This window comes from Urocitellus parryii, chromosome 13 (assembly GCF_045843805.1).
Source record: "Urocitellus parryii isolate mUroPar1 chromosome 13, mUroPar1.hap1, whole genome shotgun sequence".
NCBI classification, from domain to species: domain Eukaryota; kingdom Metazoa; phylum Chordata; class Mammalia; order Rodentia; family Sciuridae; genus Urocitellus; species Urocitellus parryii.
Genome location: NC_135543.1, coordinates 58208388 through 58227412, shown reverse-complemented (window position 1 = coordinate 58227412; position 19025 = coordinate 58208388). Strand labels below are relative to the sequence as shown.

General features: G+C 42.0%; 1 protein-coding gene across 1 annotated transcript in view; it reads left to right on the top strand.

Moving 5' to 3' along the window:
- The first annotated feature begins 9233 nt into the window (after positions 1–9233).
- The window catches only part of LOC144249966 (spermatogenesis-associated protein 31E1-like), a 107231-nt gene continuing 97439 nt past the window's right edge, over positions 9234–19025 (top strand). The window contains exons 1-3 of the mRNA XM_077792205.1: positions 9234–9260; positions 17406–17463; positions 18020–18219. Coding sequence (XP_077648331.1) covers positions 9234–9260; positions 17406–17463; positions 18020–18219 — 285 coding nt within the window. The remainder of the gene's footprint in view (positions 9261–17405; positions 17464–18019; positions 18220–19025) is intronic.

The following is a 19025-nucleotide window of genomic DNA, read 5'->3' as shown; positions in this document are numbered from 1 at the left end:
GCCATTTCCATAGGCCTTTTTAATATGCAGACCAGACAAAGAAGGCACACTACCAATGGGTTACATCAGTGGGCACATAGCCACAACCAATGTATATGACCTTGACTACATATGTTGAGTCAGAGTGTTCATGACATTAACTACACACTATAAAAACATAGCCTGCTGTAAGTCTTGGTGAGGGAGCCTAACTATATATTTTGGGCCTGTCCTGCAATCCACTCCTTTAGGATTCCTTGCCCTACAATCTACACATCTGAAGTCTACTCTAGTAATCCCTTAGTGAGATGGGCAGAGCCCTGCATCCATAGGCTACAACAACAATATAAGATGTAACAACATACAACCAGAAAACAAATCCCATCACCTAGGATTATTAAAGACCACTGCCTGCCTCATCCCATACTGAAGTGCCAATAAGTCTCTCAAGCCACATCCAATTCTCCAGGGACATAGACTGGATTCACCAGGGTTGTCCAGTAGCAGAACTCACAGGAATTTCCATGCATACCCAGCAGGCAGAGATGTTTGGTACTTCGGCATAGGAGTATGCTCAATTCACATTGGTGTTGGAGAAGACGTATCTACAGATGAAAGTACAAGCAGTCACAGGCACTAGTATAGGTTAATCACATCCATCCAGGAAAATGCATGCCAGCTTTGAGTCTGGGGAAAGCACAGTAGCCACCTGTGTTGCCTCCCTGCACAGTGATATCACTCATATAGCTTGGTCCTGAACTTTGGCAGACTCAGTGTTCACCAACACTAGAGAACATTGTTGGCCAAAGGAAATAACAAACGTGTCCCATCTGTGGGACCTGGCCAAGTCATACGTACCAAGAGTGGTGCCAGGGGTGGGGAGATATTCACTAGTTTTCCATGGTGCCACAAGGAGATCAACTCTAATGAAGTGGAATGTGATCACACACCCAATGAAGGTGGAGGGCCTTTATTGTCCAGGGCTATGTTCAATCAGGTTGCCCTCTTTTCAATTCAGTGGGAACAGGCAAAGGAACATTTCCTTGCTTCCCAAACCCCAGCTTATGAATAACATCTTTGTTGTCACCTGGACCTGTATTGATGCTGCTTTGCTATGCAGCAAAACCAAACAGGGCTGGTCCCCATCACCAGGGATGCTCACTCAGATCTCTCACAATTGACCACTCATTTCTCCATTTCACCATAAATGGAGAGTTGGTCACACAAAAGAATGCTTGGGAAGTCTTGTGAACCTAAACTCTGTGCAGCACCCATGGCTACAGGCAGCATGACAATGGCCTCTGTTGGGGTTTTTAGCCCCGCCCACCACCTCTCCTCCTGACCAGCAGGAGAAGTGGGGAAAGCACACCCCACCACGACCAGGAAGAGCCAAGAAAGATAAAGGTTGACTGGCGGCCAGCACCCAGCCCTCCTTCTCAGGAGGACAATCAGACACGCCAGGGCTACGAGTCGAAGCAGGATCTCATTTATTGAGGAAGTACACACAGCTTATATACTACACAGCTGCCAGTCAGAGGGTGGAACAAGTTTATGTATACACCCTTCCCATAGTCTGTAAGGGAAGGCATGAGCTGTCCATGACTGTGGAAGAGTCCTGGACTTATCCTGGAGATGATCTGTTTTTTCTGTCACCACACACAGCACCAACTCCTGGCTGATATCCAGGAGCCATCCCAGTCACCTGTGCATACCCAAGACCAGGAAGTGGGCAGCAAGTCATGCCCTACAGACCTCTTCTATCTCCAAAGTCTCCAAGAAGAGAAACCTTTTGTAAGAAGGTGGGATGAGTGGCTAGGGCTCCTTCCCTCCTGGAGGGAGTTTTGGTGCATATTTAAGCACTCCAGATGATCAAGTCCAGGCTGGTTTGAGGGCCACTAAAATGTAAAGATGCTCAAAGGGGATTAAAAATCCTATAGCCCTGGGATTCATTCTTGTCAGGGACTTAGGGTAAGAAGGGGTAAGCTGAATATTTGCAGCATGTAGGGTTTCACAACACCCTGCCCTACTCCACCCCAGGCTGTTCAAAAGCCTTAGGGAAAAGTTGGCCCTGAGCATTTCTATGTCCCCAAAGTCACATCTGTGAGTGTTCCTGCCAAACTAACCATAGTGAGCCCTTAGGGAAATCGCCCCAGAAAACACTGCCTTTTAGGTTTTTAAGAACAGATCTGCAAAAACTCACAAAAGGGAGGAAAGGAAACAAACCAAAAACAATTTTAAAAAAAACACCTTTTAGGAAACAGCCTCACACCTCCTGGCATGCTAGGGAAGCAGGCTGCAAGAGAATGCACACATGTGGAAAGCCAAAAGAGAACCAGAACCAGCAGTTTTCTGCAGAGCCCTAGGCACAGGTCCCAGGTTTTCTAGGGCTCCGGGACCCTTCCACCTGTGTGGAGCTGAATTGTAGACCAGATCCCTTTGGCTAGCTCCAGGTCTGGAGACATGGCAATCCTATGACATGTGTGGCTGGGTTTTTGCTCGGACACCCACTGGGCTAGCTATGTGTTCCACCCCCAAGAAAAGTCCACCAGTGGCTAGTACCTTGCATTAAGCGCCCCCTCCCAAAAAAATGCATCACTGAAATCATCCCCAGCTCCCAGCCCATTTTGTGCAGGGCACCAATCTTCTGCCCTGCTCCTGTGTGCTTGGGCACCCAAACTCACCTTGGAACCAGTGGGTTTTCTGTGGCAGTTGCAGCTGCACCATGCCCAGAAGACTTCAGCGATAAACCAGGTGGTCTGATGCATAAGAGACAGGGTGGACTCCGCAAGCTTGGCACACTGAATTTGGACTTGCATGCTCTCTCAGAATTGGTGCCTCTCCAGTAGCTTGCCTGAGGTGAAGTGGTGCAGCTGTGCAGAAGGAGTGGAAGGGGCTTCTGGTGCACATTCATTCAGCAAATGGCTGGCGGGGTTTTGAGGATTCCAGGCATGTTGTGTGGCACCCACAATGCAATTGTTTGCAGCTACCTTTGCCCAGCCAGTCTTTTTCACTTGAGAGATTGCTAGCATCACTAGGTTCCTTGTACTTTTGCTGCCCATAGAAATCATGGAAAGCCCACTGGTCATTCTGAGACGACAGGTGTTCTTATCCACTAAGTGGCCCACACACAGCAGATGGATAGCTTGTAACACCTGGGTGTGTTAATGATTGTGTTTTAGGAATGATTGGCCTGTGGGACAGTGACCTGAAGTGTGGGAAGCACTATCCAATCAGGTGGAAGTTTGGATGGAATAAAAGTTGGAGGAACAAGAAACCAGCAGTGGATGCGAGCTTGATTCTTGATTTTATTGAATAGGTTGAGGGTTGTTGCTGAGATTGTTTGAATAGATCAGACTCCATCCCATTTACTATTCCAAAGTGGACTCTGCCATCCCAGTCATCCTCCAGGGAGTTTCCAGAAGCCTTTGGACCCAGACTGGGGTAGCATCATTGATCCCACTTGTTCTGAGACTTCAGCATTTTGGACTTTGCAGCTACTGTTTCCTCCATTTCTCAAGCATGCATATGGCCATTGTGGGGCTATCTAGTTTTTGGTTGTTTGACCTAATCTAAAAAATTACTTTTTATAATCATATATTTTATAATCATATATGTACTCTTGGTTTTGTACCCCCAGAGAACTCTGACTAATACAGATTTGGGTACCATCAGTAGTTCTGGAGAAACAGAATTGTAATGAAAAATTTCCTTAGTTGGTTTTGTGGCTTTTGGAGTTGGCTATCTAAATGGTTAGGCCTAAACTGGCTAAGATCTCTACTGCTGTGATAATGAGAGAATCCACAGGGTCAACTATTTAAGGATATTTATGAAATAAGTGCATTTGATGCTCTCGACTTGCCACTTGTAAAAAGGAAGGCATTTAGTGACTCTATAACTGATACTTCTGGATATTTCTGGAAAACCAAGACATACAATGATGCTGTTTGGTTGCTTCTGGCTTAACTGGAACAAGTAACAAAGGAGAAGGATGAGCTCAGAAATTCAGTTTCTCAGCTGCAGATGCACTTAACCCATCTAAAATCTGCTCCATGTGTTCTGAAGGAGAATCTTCTCTCTTGTCATCCTGGGGCTGAGCTTGCTATTTTAAAGTATAGTTCTCAGTCTCAAAAGTTGTGTACAGTTAAAGTGAGGGCTCTGATTGGAAAAGAATAGGATTCTGTAAATTGGGTTGGTGATGAATGAGAGGACCCTGAATGGGCTGGGGACATTGAACTCCTACATTCTGATATGTACATTTTTGTCAGAAGTTGTTGAGTTCTCTCCTCTAGCCATGATTGAGGCATCTCCACCACCAACCTGTGTGGTTCTGGCTTCTCCACCTACTTTGGAGGGAACTAATCCTGCTTTGCCTATGAAAATAGGAATAATGTTTTGTTTTGTTTTGTTTTTTGCACTTAGGCAATAGGTCCACTTTTTTTAACATTAAAAGAAATCTGTTTTAATTAGTTGTACATGACAGCAGAATGCATTTTGGCTCATTCTACACCAATGGAGTACAGATTTTCATTTCTCTGGTAGTATATGGTGTAGAGTTGCACATATGTGCAATCATACAGGTACCTACGGTAAGGATGTCCCTCTCATTCCACCATTTTTTCTACCTCCTGTCTCCTTTCCTTCCCCTCCCTCCCCTTTGCACAAAGTTCTTCCGTTCATCCTATGCACTGCCTCCTCATCATTATGAATCAGCATCCACTTATCAGGGAGACTATTTGGAATTGGTTTTGGGGGATTGGCTTACTTTGCTTAGCATGATATTCTTCAACTCCATCCATTTATCCGTGAATGTCATAATTCTATTCTCTTTTAAGGCTGAGTATATTCAGTTGCTGGTGTGAAGTCCCTGCCTATGGGGAATTCACTGCCTTCCTATGACCCCAAATGTAGGCTTTCTGGACCCAATTTGGTCTTAGTGGCTTCACCAGGTGGTGGCTTCTCTATTCATCTCCTCCCTTGCATAATGCCACATTGTCAGCTGTAGGAGCACAAGCCAATATACTCTACACAGAGTCACACATGCAAGAGTGAGACACTGCTGCTACCCCCCGCCAAGTACCTGTCACCTACTCTACAAATGTGTCACATTTCACCACTTGCCTCCAATGAGGGGAACCATGGATGTCCTTTGGCCACTGAAAATTGAGTGCAAGGTGTGTGTCATTCCCAGTGAACCTGTGCTATCCCCTATGGTATCCCCCTTTCTTCATTCCATATTTACTGAATTTGTGCTCTGGACCATTGGCTGTGGTAGTATAGCTGTTTTTGAAACCAAACCTCCCTCCCCCAAAACATGATTTCTCATCCAGATTGATGAAGTAGTTTGATGAAAATCCAATGATGCAGAGATTTACTACAGCACAGAGGTCCCAGGCATGGTCAGGGGAGCCAGAAGTCTGTCTTTACTTACAAGCTGCATGACCTGGGGCAAGTTGTTTAACTTCTCTGTGCTTTTGTATAATGGGGAAATGATAACTGTGCACAGAATAGAGTTACTGGGAGGATAAATGAAGGCCTCTATTCTAAAGACTTGATCCCCAGAGTGTGGCCCTTTGGGGGTTGGGTTGAACCATTAGTGGGTGGGACCTATTGGGAGAAAGTTATGTACCCCAGACACTTCCCAGATCTCCTTCTCTTTCTTGTTTCAAGGAGCTGAACAGACCTCTTCTCCCCCAATCGTGTCCTGATATACTTTGCCAACAAAGGCCCAGAGCAACAGGGCTGAGTGACCATGGGCTGACCCCACTGACACTCTGAGTGACAACACATTTCCTCTTTGAAGTTGGTTATCTCCAGCATTTTATCACAGGAATGTAAAATTAACACATCAAAGCCCTCTGAGAGCATAGCTGGTTACACTGCTGGAAGAAGAGGCCCAGGCCAGGGGAACCAAATCAAAGTGATGTCACAGAGGCCTGTAAAGGCATCAGCTTCAGCTGGAAGAGCAGGAAGCCCTTCAGGAGGGGCCTGCTTGAGGGGGCATCCTCAAAGCTGCAGCCAGGAAGAAAACTAATGATAGAGGGAACAGCACCTGAAAAAGCCTCAATGGACAGACAACAAACCAAAGGCCCAGAATGTTAGCTCCAGGATGCTTACTAAGACCATGTGTGCTGGGATTTTAACCACCCAAAGCCACTAAAATTTCACTTTGTCCCCCAACCTGTCACTGTTGTTAAAAATCAGCTCTAAGACCCTATTCCGTATAATTTCACTATGTATACCCCAATTACTCTACCTGGTCCTAGCTGTTCCCTGTGCTACTCAGCACCACAGGTGCCAACTGTGAAATGTTCCCATCTGCAACAGACCTGATTCTGGGCCCTAGAATCTCCTTGAAATGCTTTGGCAGTTTGTCCATAGTCTGGGAGCTCACAGCTCCACACTTGCTGTCTACTTCTGGGTCTGGAATTTGCTGCCTTCCCTATGTCTAAATCAACTTTTATTGGCACCTGATGCTCACTCAGCCTCAAATGTGACAGAGGAGTCCAGACTGTACAAGTCATGTCCCTGCATGCATCTCTTACAATCAGGTGGCTGAGACATTTCAGCTGCAATAGTGAGTTATGGAAGGTTCTGAGTAAGATCAAGTGTGAAGATGTGAAATGTACTTTAAGGACACCCACTGGCTGGAGTTGCAATGCTGAGTGTTCTCTTTACTCTTTACCTGTCAGTGTTCTGCATTGTCAAGAAGGCAATGCTCCAGGCACTTCTAGTGGTTACAACTGCCCAGGAGATTTGGAAGTGTTTGGCTGCCAGCACCTCTCAAGCCAGCACCCAATGTTGGCCTATGGGTCTCTCCTACACCTGTGAGCTGCATCCTGTGATGCATACATCTGACTTCAGTCCCAGCACAGGCTTGTGAAAACCCAGAGAAAGTGACTCAGAGAAAGATGTGGAGGTCAGGAGGAGCTCCTAAGTGAAGAACAACCATGTTTTCCTCTTAGAGTTGACCTGGGATGCTGAGAGCCATAGCTGAGTTGCAATGATGCATGCCATTTTTACCAGAATGGAGTGGTTGAGAGGTGACACCAGCAAGCCATTGAGATGATAATGGTTATGTTAAGCTGTGTATTCGATTGTATATTAGACCCCTGCTGTCTGCCTTGGCCAGCTACTTTGGATTCCTTGTGCTATCTTTAGAGTTCTCATGGGATTCCTGGGGAGTTCCCATTGGTTTGGGAAGTGCTGGAGGAGGGATTTCCAGAGGAGGGATTTCCAGATGGTGTGTGGTGTGTCCCAGGAGAAGGCTTCTTGTGTGGCATTCACAGGAATGCTGAGAATAGATGAGTTCCAGTTTTGAAAATACAAGGCTGTGTAGCAGCTGGGTTATTTTTGTGCCCAGCCAGACTGTGGCAATTGATGGCCCCTATGGGGAATGCCTGAAGCTCAGAGGTAAGTAAAATTTCTTGCCCCTCAGGGAAGGCGAGATAATGGGTGACCATGTCCAATAACAATGTGTTCTTGTTTTGATTTGTTTTGTTTTTGTTTCAAGCTGCCTATCCCTAGAACTTTCTCAGGCAAACAGGGAAAAATGGTTGGCTCAAGGTTTGAAGTTGTTCAGCCCTGAGGAAGAGATAGAGATAGACCATGAATATACAATTCAAAAAAATAGGAAAATTGTTACAATGATTTTTTGTTCCATTTTTGTTTCGTGTTGCTTCGGTTTTGTTTTGAATTATCTGTTTGAATTGCATTATCCTTGTAGCATAAATATGGGGTCAAAAATTAGCAAAAACCAAACTGAAAGAATGTTCAGTAAATTGTTAGAAGAAGGAGGCACCCCATTAAAACCAAAAAGAGTCAAGGCATACCTTGATACAATACAAAATGTAGCCCATAACTTTTTAAGGAGGAGTTGTTGAATATGTCACAATGGGTCCATCATGGTGAAGATTTAAGGGATAGGGAAACGAAAAACCCAGGAACTCTGCCAGTTGGCACATTTCCATTGTGGATGATGATACAATTTTGTTTGCCTAGTCCAAACCTTTCAGTTCAGATTATGGTAGAAGACATATTAGATCAGGAAAAAGAGGAAATCTCTTGAAATAATCAGAAGAGGGAAGAAAGTTTAGAGCAGAAAAAGCCATCAGGGGAAAAGTTACAACAAGAGGCTGCTACTAACACCTTTCTATCACCAGAGGGCAAAATTGTCTAACCAACAGCTCCACCTATGGGGCCCTCAACCCCCATAGTTGATAGATGGGATCCTGAGAAAGGACCTCAAAGATTAGCAAGCCCTGTATTTGAACAGGCAGGAAGGCAGCGAATTCACCATGTTTTAGATTTCAAAACAGTGAAGCAGCTAAAAGAGGCTGTAACAACCTATGGTCCCCAAGCACCCCTCACTGTAAGCTTGGTCGAATCCATTACCAATTTGAACATGATACCAGCGGATTGGACTAATATATGTAAAGCTGTGCTAAATGGAGGACAATACCTGTTATGGAAGGTTGCCAATGAGGAATTTTGCATGGAGATGGCTAAATAAAATGTAGCAGCTGGTTATCCTCAGAGAAATCTAGATATGTTGTTAGGAAAAGGACCTTATGAGGGTCAGCTGCAACAAATTGCATATGATCCTGCTACATATTCACAAATTGCTGCAGATGCAGTTAAAGCATAGAAGACGTTACAAGGACATGGAAATTTACAAGGTCAATTATCTAATATAATACAAGGAGTTAATGAACTTTACACTGAATTTGTAAATAGGCTTATTCAAACAGCTACCAGAGTTTTGGGGGTACAGAGCAAGCAATGCCATTAATTAAACAGCTAGCCTTTGAGCAAGCAAACAGATGGTGCAAGGAGGCCATTAGACCATGGAAACATGGAGATTTAAACACATATATCAAATTATGTAAAGACATTAATGAACAAGGGCAAGTCCAGGCAGCTGTAGTACAACAGGCTTTAAATGCCAGGCCAAAAACATGCTACAATTGTGAACAAACAGGACATTTTAAAAGGAGTTGCCTCATAGGAAGATGGTTTAACAAAGCTAGGTATCAAAGGAGTAGAATACCAGGTACTTGCATACGATGCCGTAAAGGGAGTCATTGGGCTAATAAATGCCATTATCAAACCACCATAGAGGGTACTCCATTATCAAAAAATGGACAAGGACCAAGTGTTTACCCATGATATCATGGAGAAAAGCATCGGGCTCCATTGCCAAAAAACGGACAGAAGGGCCCAATGCTCCGAGGCCCACAACCACAAATAATGGGACAATGGAGGAACCCAGCAACGCCATCAGGGTAATGCCCAGGAAACATTATCCATTAGATCCCCCATCAGACAAACCAGAGGGTACACAGGGTTGGACATCTGTACCTCCTCCAGAGCAATACTAACTCCAGAGATGGGAGTTCAAATCATTCCCACAGAAGTAAAAGGACCTCTTCCCCAAGGAACAGTAAGCTTATTATTGGAAAGCAGTTCTTCCACTCTAAAAGGACTTATGATAAGTCCTGGGGTAATTGATCCCAATTATGAAGGTGAAATAAAAATTTTAACTAGTTCTCCAAGAGGTATATCAGTAATTTCACCAGGAGATAGAATAGCACAGTTATTAATAATACCCAGCCTGCATGATAAATTTTCCAGCCGTACTGTACAAAGAGCTTTCAGGGGATAAGGCTCCACAGGTGTAGATTGGGCTATGCTGTCTTTAAATTTAGATTCTCCCCCAATGCTAAAACTAAATATTCAAGGACATGAATTTAATTGCTACTGGATACAGGTGCAGACCTTAGCATCATATCTCGTCAAGAATGGCCAAAACATTGGCCATTACAAAAAGCCACTCAAATGCTTTGAGGCCTAGGAGTGGCGACTAATCCCCATAGAAGTGCAATGGTATTAGATTGGAAGGATCCTGAAGGATATGAAGTAACTATACAGCCATATGTATTGGATCATCTTCCTATAAATTTATGGGGACGAGATGTCCTAGATCAATTAAGTTTGACATTAACAAATAACATCAATCCAAATGCGCCCACTATTAGGGCTAGACAAGGTTTTAGGAAAGAAAAAAGATTAGGAGAACAAGAACAAGATATAGCAGCACCAATTCAAATAGATCATGGAATAAATAGACATGTATTGGGTTTTCAGAAGGGGTCACTGAGACAATAAAAATTACTTGGAAATCAGAAAGACCAGTATGGGTTCCTCAGTGGCCCCTGACTAAAGAAAAGATACAAGTAGCCCATGACCTGGTCAAACAACAATTAGCAGAGGGACATATACAACCTTCCATATCTTCCCATAATACTCCCTTTTTTGTCATCAAAAAGAAATCTGGTAAATGGAGATTATTGCAAGATTTAAGAGCTATTAATAATGAAATGCTTATTATGGGACCTGCTCAATTGGGGATTCCACAATTGTCTGCTTTGCTAAAAACCTGGTATGTTTTAGCTATAGATATTAAAGATTGGTTTTTTTTTTCAATTCCAATTCATTCTGAGGATAGTCCATGTTTTGCATTTACTATCCCTGCACTGAATCATGAAGGTCCTGATCAGAAATATGAATGGAAAGTACTCCCTCAAGGGATGGCTAACAGCCCAACTATGTGTCAAATTTATGTTAACAAAGCAATCCAGCCACTTAGAAATCAAAATCCTAAACTACAAATATTTGCCAGAACACAGTGGTTGAGAGGTGACACCAGCAAGCCATTGAGATGATAATGGTTATACTAAGCTGTGTATTCAGTTGTATATTAGACCCCTGCTGTCCACCTTGGCCTGCTACTTTGGAGTTCTTGAGGGATTCCTGGGGAGTTCGCATTGATTGGGGAATTGCTGGAGGAGGGATTTCTGCAGGAGGGATTTCTGGGTGGTGTGTGGTGTGTCCCAGGAGAAGGCCTCGTGCATGGCCTTCGCGGGAATGCAGAGAATAAAGGAGATCCTATTTTGAACACACAAGGCTGTGTGGTGGCTCAGTTATTTTTTTTTGCCCAGCCAGACTGTGGCACTAGGAGTGATCCTGTGCCAAAGAGACTGGTAGTTATCCTGATTAAGTCCCAGGGTTATCTGGGTCGGACAGGGCATTGCTGAAAAGATACCTATGAACTTAACAGGGGCAGAACCCTAGAAAGGATGGAACTCAATCATGTCCACCAATAATAGCTCCCACCCTAAGCAGTAGTACCACATCATGCTGTCACACCAAGTGGTAACTGGTGTCCTGACTCTACTTTCCTCAGAGGTGAGGCATTTATTTCCTTCTGAGGGTACCAGTTTGATCATGAGGTGGCTCAGAGGCTGAGGATCCTGTACAAGAGATAGAAGAGGCCAGTTTTAGACCACATGTGACTAGGCCATCAGGACCCTGTCAAGAGTAAGGAGGAAGACAGCAATAGAGAGAAACACACACTGTAAGGGGTGCATTGGAAAGGATAGTGTAAACTTGGGGAATTTTAAAGCCTTTTCTGTGCAAGGAGGCACCTGGAGGGGTTGTGACCACTCAACCTAGATTACTATGTTGTGAGCATTTTAAGAACACTGGCTCTTGACCTGTAGGGACTCTCACAAATGGGGTCTTCATCTACTGTTAAAAAGTAGCATTAAAAAGGACATATATATTCAGGATCCTGATTTGAAATGCATGTGTGTTGTTATTGTTTTAATCACCAAATCTTTTTTTAAGGTAGTTTTCATTTGTACCTCCTATTTATTATGCTGATATTAGAATTAGCAATCATCCAGACACAGAGAGAACTAAACTTAACTAACCATAACTATAGAAGTCATGACATGTTCCTTTGAAAACAAAGGAATTTGTTAATAAAAGCCATGTTGGCCTTTCCTCTACTAGATACAGGTTCAAAAAAGATAAGTATTTGCCATATGGAAAAAACATGCTAGTTAGGAAAGACAAACTGTTTTTCAGCTTCCCAAGAGCCATGCAAAGTAGAAACCAAAACCAACAAGGAAATTTAAAAAATACCTTCAAAGTCTCAATTTTTGGTAGTCCTATGGAGTGGTTGAAATTTAACTCAAAATATGCCATTATTTTTTAAGCCCTCATTTTTAGAGATGGTTAACTCTTCCAGTTGGTTTTCCAGTTATGGAGAAAGCTGCAAGCAATTTTGACCCTGCCTAAAGAAAACAGATCATTTTATTTGTGAGCAAACACTCATTGACTCGAACAACAGTACTACAATAGCCTATTAGTCTTAGAATAACATGTATCCCTTCATACATGTATTTTGTATAATGATGAACATCTCCTTCCACCATCCAGAGTTATGATAAATTGTGGTATAAAGGTGTATTAAAATTGCTATGCAAAAAAATCCATAAGAGAGATCATGCATAATAGCAAAAAAAATATTATCATGCATCCCATTCAAACTCTGCAAATTTTTAAATGAGTGAGAATTCAACTAAAGAAAGTTGATTATATTGTAATCAGATTGCATTTATGGACTTAAGTGGAGCATATTGAAATGAACTTTGTTAGTTTAGACTTTTAAAAAAAAAACTATTTCATTTTATTTTATTTATTCTTGCTATTATTATTTTTTACAGACAATAGATTTGCTGCAACATGCTCTGTCTCATATTATTGAATTAAAAACTTTGACACATTCCAAAATATCAAAAATACACTATAACGAATCTTAGGACTACAATACAATGATGATTGCACAAAACCATAGATATGAGAATTTAAAGACTTTTTTATGCTAACAGAATAACATAATTTAGCTACCCATTCTAAAATGGTGTATGTTATTGATATTATAAAATACACTGGAAAGATTGTCTCTTTTCTGGAAGATGGATTAAACATTTTTATAATTGATTTGTATAAAATTTTAATATTTTTGTCAAATTTTAGTTATTTAATTTGTAGAAAGCTTTGCTTTATACTAGCATATGGGAAATAGGATATTTATTTTAAACTATTTGAATCCAAGTGATTAGGTACATTTGCAATAAATTTCAATTGATGAATTAAGTTTTATCCTGCAGGCAGAAGCTACCTGTACATACTGTTTCATACTTTCTCTTTTAAGTTGCTTTCTGGAAGCAAATATTCAACCTTGATGAGTCCTACATCTTAGACTAGTGGAAAAGATATGAATTGGGTGTTTTAGTCAGAGTCTATTCTGGAAAACTCCTCTGAAAATTCAGTTTAAAACTGCTATGGAAACACAGATACTTCCAATTCTATGGCACTTTTATCAGGGGTTTTTAATAGAGATAATATTGTACTTAGTGACTACACACACCGATGTTCACATAGGAGAAATGTGAAAAATGAACTATAATGAAAGTGAGTTCTCTAAAGCCCAGTTGAAAACTAATTATAAAACTTCCAGTGAAAATGCACTGCAATTGCCATTTCCCATTTAAAATGAACAGCAGTAAAAATGGCACATGTGCTTAAAGACTGAGAGCTTGCCCACATGGTCTGAAATAAACTCTTGGCTCATAATAGTTCATCTAGGGTTCATCAAGGTGCACATTGATAATTAAGGTAGATCCTCAATTGAAGCTTCTGCAAGTACTGTAACAATACTGCTCTTTCAAGTTATTCTCAGAAAGTACCAACAAAGTACTGTTGATCCCTTCATCTGACAATTTGTTAGGAAGAATTTTAATGGTTTTGCATGATTTTACTGGGAAATGAGGGTTAGGACATTGAGATCTGGAAACAACACTTTATTAATGGCACCAACTGCTCAGAGAAATTACTTCCAAAGACTGAGCCCTGAGCATAGCAGGGCTTTTACTTCTGTTCATAAGCTACTCTTCAGAAGGGAGATAGAAGAGGGAAGGAAAAATACTTGTAGAAAAAGGGCTGCAATTATACCAAACTTGACATAAAACATAGGCCTTTTGATTTAATGCTTCCCCTTTGTAAACTAAAATTAAACATAACCATTCCTAGACACATCACAGTCAAACTGTGAAAAGGCATAGGGAGAATCTTAGAAGCAGCTGGGAAAAACTACTTCTTCTACACAGGGGAACCTCAGTGAGTTTATCAGTTGATTTCCAATCAGAAAAAATGAAGGAGGCAGTGGGGTGGTATATTCCAAGGGAATAGTGGGTGTAGATCACCTGATGAGTCAATGTCCAGAAAATCTGTTGTTGAATAATGAACAAAGTAAAAATACTCCCAGATAAGGAGATCCTGAAAAAATATGCTGCCAGCATTATTGCCCTATAAGAAATTCTAAAGGAAGTATTTGGAATGGAAGAAATAGTTCATTTGTTATGGGCCAGGATAAATGTGCATTGACCAGATAAACTTCATTTTACCATGAAAATACATTTCAAATAAGCAATGCTTCTCCCATAAGAAAACTCTACCTCTGCCATCCTGATTTTGCTTAGCATATCCTGCTTAGAAATGCACAGCCTTTGAAAATATTTCTGTTATTCTTATATAATATAATTGTTCTCTTTTTTAGTTCTCATTTTTTCCCAATGTACCCTGACTGTACTGGGTCATTGCTATGATTTTGACTCATTGGTGGCTTGTGTTTTTTTGCTATAAAACTGCAGCCTACCTTCTACAAGGGGTCAAAGGTTGCTATAAGGTCATCTACAAGGAGGTTACTTGCCTGTTGTCCTTCCACCTGCTGATGAATATAGATTCCATATCTTGCTCCAAGACTGACCCAGAGATCAATTTCAAACATGCCACAACACATTCTTAGATTTTAGAACACTGGGTTGATTTGTAAAATAGTGTGTGTGAGGTGGGTGGGTATATTTGTGTTTTTTTTTTTTTGTGTGTGTGTGTGTGTTGTGATGGGCAAAGCTGTGACATAAGCAGTTGAAATAAAGGAAATAAAGGATGTACATATTACAATGCCATTTTCAATGCTTTATTCACTCAATATACAATTTCACTCTATAGGTTATTTATTTTATTTAATTAATTAATTCATTTGTTTTAGTCATAGTTCAACACAATACTTGTATTTTTTTAATATGGTGCTGAGAATCAAACCCTCTGCCTCGCATGTGCTAGTCGAGCCCTCTGCCACTGAGCAACAGCTCCAGTGCTTCTATGGGTTCTTAATCAAGAAAATGACAATTCTTAATGCTGGGCCCTGCAATAGACATCATCAATTGAAAACAAACAATTCCAAGTCAATTCAAAGCACTGCAAACATATTTAACCATGACAGACTAATTACAGTCATTCCTATGCTTGTTAAGCTCGAGTGTTAGATCTAAATTCTCAAGTCTTGGGCCTTAAGTCCAGCAGATGCACACTCAAACAGACCCCAGTGATTAGGTCAGGAACTGATTTAAGCTTCTCCTGGGGTGGAGCTGACAGATGATTGAGGAGAAGGTCATAAGAAGTTGCTGGTCTCACCAGGTTCAAGATGTGGCTGTAGAGTTTGAGAGTGGTGAGGACCATGCAGAAGATCAGGCAGATGATGAGAAGAGTTGGAATGTCAGTCCATGTCCTCTTCAGGCTCTCCAGCATGAGGGGCATCAGTGTTGGTTGGCTGAATGTCCGTTCATTTGCTACATCATTTATACTAAATTTTGGGGGTTTTGCTTGCCCTTTCAGTCCCTATCAGCTGTTACTGGGTTTCTAAGTGACATCTTTCATTCTAGGGTCATCTGGTCTGGTTTTCTGATCTCTAACCCCTGACTCTTATCAGCACGAAGGCAAATGTCAAACATCTCTCTCTGAGTTTTATAGGTGTTGTGGAAAGTGACTTATTTTATCACACTATGCCTGATGACAATATGGAGGGCTCTGTAGGTTTGCCTGGTATGGACTCCAGTTTTATTTAACATGGACTTTTAAACTGGAGTGGCTTAGGCTAAGGCCATCCTTATACTGTTGTGTAAACATATTTTCCAAATTTCTCTTGACATTTAACATTCACTGATATTACAAGCAAAAATACTAGAAACACAAAAATATCTCTTGGGGGTTTGTTTCAATTTTTATACTTAGTCTTGTAAATTTGGAATAATAAGGTATCAATTTGTTTTTTTTTGTTGAAACACTATTGATAAAGATAGTAAAATAAATTTAAAAGCTTTTATTTAAAATTTGCATAACTAAATAAGCATCAGAGAAATTTCAATTTTATGCTGAGTTGATGCAAAGTAAGACCATATTGTATGAAAGAGTTGGAATTTCAAAAGGAAGACATCCTGAAAATAACAGTCCCTGAGAAATAAAAATTTCAGAGTTAATAAGTATTTTCAAACACTATGAAATTGACGGAGCTCAGAGATTTACAAGGAAACAGGTGATGTCTGGGCTTCAGGAGAAATATTACTGAATAGACTAAGGTCTTCTCTGACAGAGTGAGCAGGTGGAGTTCCTAGGAAGGATCTAGAAGGCTGAGGATGGTGGAGAACATGCTTACTGGAGGGCAGGGCAGGGGTGTGGTGCTGCCTCCTCTTCTTACCCCTTCCCCAATGAGAGGATTCCTTTGTGATGAGAAGGCACAGCTCTGTGACATAGGCCTGAGCCCTAATCACAATTGCTGAAGAGAACTTTCAGGACTCATTTGTCCAAGTGACAGGGTGCTATTTAGATGATGGAGAATCTTCTTTTTCCTCTATATAGTGTTAATGTTGCATGGCTGAACCCCAGCTTCACCAACTGGGCAATAGATATGATGCTTGCCTTTGCCTGTGGACTGGAGATCTTTCTCCTTTTATTGCCCTGCCTCCAGGGTAATCCATCCTTCCCACCACCAAGGAAAAAAGAAAAACTCAGGAAGGTAAGATACCCTTAGGTCACATCCAACAACAACAAAAAATATTCTCTTTTCTTCCCACTTTTCCAAAATATGTAGACACACTTCACAAAACAGAAATTTCAGGGCAGTATAGAGAATTATTCTGAGGTACACAGGGCAGGACAGGAGATAGTGCACACTAGGATTTCTCCTATCTGAATGTCTCAGACTACATAGAGAGCTCTCGACTCATAGAGATCTGAGAGTGCTGGGAACTTCTGGAGAAGGTTAGGCCAAGAGCACTGCTCTGTCACCTTCTCTTGGTAAGTGTCTTGGAACAAGACTTTCCTCGGTATTGGGCTGATGTGGGCCTGAGGGCCTCCATCACAGTCTGTCAGGTCATCTCTGGCCTTAGGAAGCAGAACTTTCCCTGGCAACTGAGAGGAGCCTGTGTAAATGACTCCTTCTTAAGCAGAGGATCAGTAACTGAGGATATTCTTGGTGTAGTTTATTTAGAAAAGCCCCTTTTGTGCTTTCCAAAGAAAAAAAATGAAGTATTTTTCCACTTTATAAATGTTCTCTGAATAAAAGGGTTTCCACTAGCTAACTGTAGAAGTCATGCTGTTCAGAAACATGGACTATCTACAGCTGGTCTAGAAGAGAACAGGGAGAAGTGAGCCTCAGCCTCTTTTTCTATATTGTCTCTCAGCATGTGAAGGTGAAGAAGGTGCTGTACAAAAGCAGGAGGAAGAGGGGACCTCCTAAAGGTAAGGTCCTGTCCTTTTACCCCAGAGGTGTTGTGTCTTCCCCTTTCTCCATGAGTCCACAGCCATGCCCCAGAGAATGTTGGTTGCAGAGACCTGAGAGGGAGGACGCTGGGAAGGAAATCATCATACCAGAGACACTTCTCATGTTTTGTGCCCAGAAGGTGTGGTGGGCCAGGGGTGAGTGATGTCCAGTAGTGGTTTGTGAGCAGCAGTTGAGCAGTAGTGCCTAGATATGGAGGTGGGACTTTCAGGTCCACCTGTGGTCAATCTGTTTAATTCTGTTAAAGCCAATTTCTCTTTGAGATAACCAATCCTTTCTCCCCATAAGGTGGTTGTGAGGATCCTGGAGGTTAGTAGAGGTAAAAAACACCCTGCAAATGATAGAATGTGGTTCTTCCCAGAGTCTTGATATGACTCTCACTGGTCATTTTGACTTGGACACTGAGGCTTAGCCTCCAGTCTCATCTCCCATGATCTCCCAAAGGGGGCTTTGCCCTTAACATCCTATAAAATCTGGGATTCTCCCTTCTCTACCACAATTTATTTTCCATTTCAGCTTTGGGCAATCACCTGAAGAATCTGAAGGAGATTCAGAATCAACATTTGAAAGATCCTTCTACCATCATACCCCCATCAGCTTCTCTAGCTCCTCTGACCAAAGACACTCTGCCTCTGGACTCATCCTTATTAGAAGAACATGAAGACTATTCTGCCTTGAAGAGAATCTCACTGGACATTGTTCCACAGAGCTCCCTTGTAGGTCACTCATACTGGGCATCCCTGATCACAGCCATCTCAGGCCTAGACTGCATAAGCTATTCAACTTTGTACCTCTCCTGGTGGTGGGTAACTGCCAAGATCTTATTTTTCACTACCTGGGTACATGGCAAATCCAAGCAAGAACATCTTTTCCACCATCCATCAGACCCCAAACTCTGGGTAGACCCCACACATTGGCAAGTAGAGTCTGGAGGCCTCTCTTACATCAACTCTGATGTACAGATGCTGCTGGAAACGTTAATCACCAAAAGAGTGGAACTAAAAGTGTGGAAGGAAAATTCTAAAAATGGGTCCTCTTTCAAACAAATGAGTCCAGATTACACCGTGTATTCTCTGAGAAACATGTTGGAGCCACTGGGTAGCAAGAGAGACACCACTGCACAAACATTTTGGAACACAAAAGAAAAACCAGAGAAGCTTCATGATTCTCTGAATTTTTTTTATAACAAGGTCTTGGTGGGGACATTAAAGAAAAAATACAGCCAGCTATTCCAGGGCCTGCCGCCTCTGCATAGTAAGTCCCTGAATCCCATTCTTGCACCCTCACCTTCAGAGGTACAGAGAACCTGGCAAGGAACCCTACTTGGTGGCAGTCATATGACCTCAGAGGCCTACATGCCTTCTCATACCTATAGCCATCTGGACATGAACCAACAGAGTAGAGTTATTAGGAGTATTGGAACAGCTTGCCTTGAGCCCAGTCCAAGCCTGGATATGGCCAGTATTGAGACACCAAAAGAGAGAAAGGATATGGCCTCAGGAGACCCATGTCATTGTGTGAC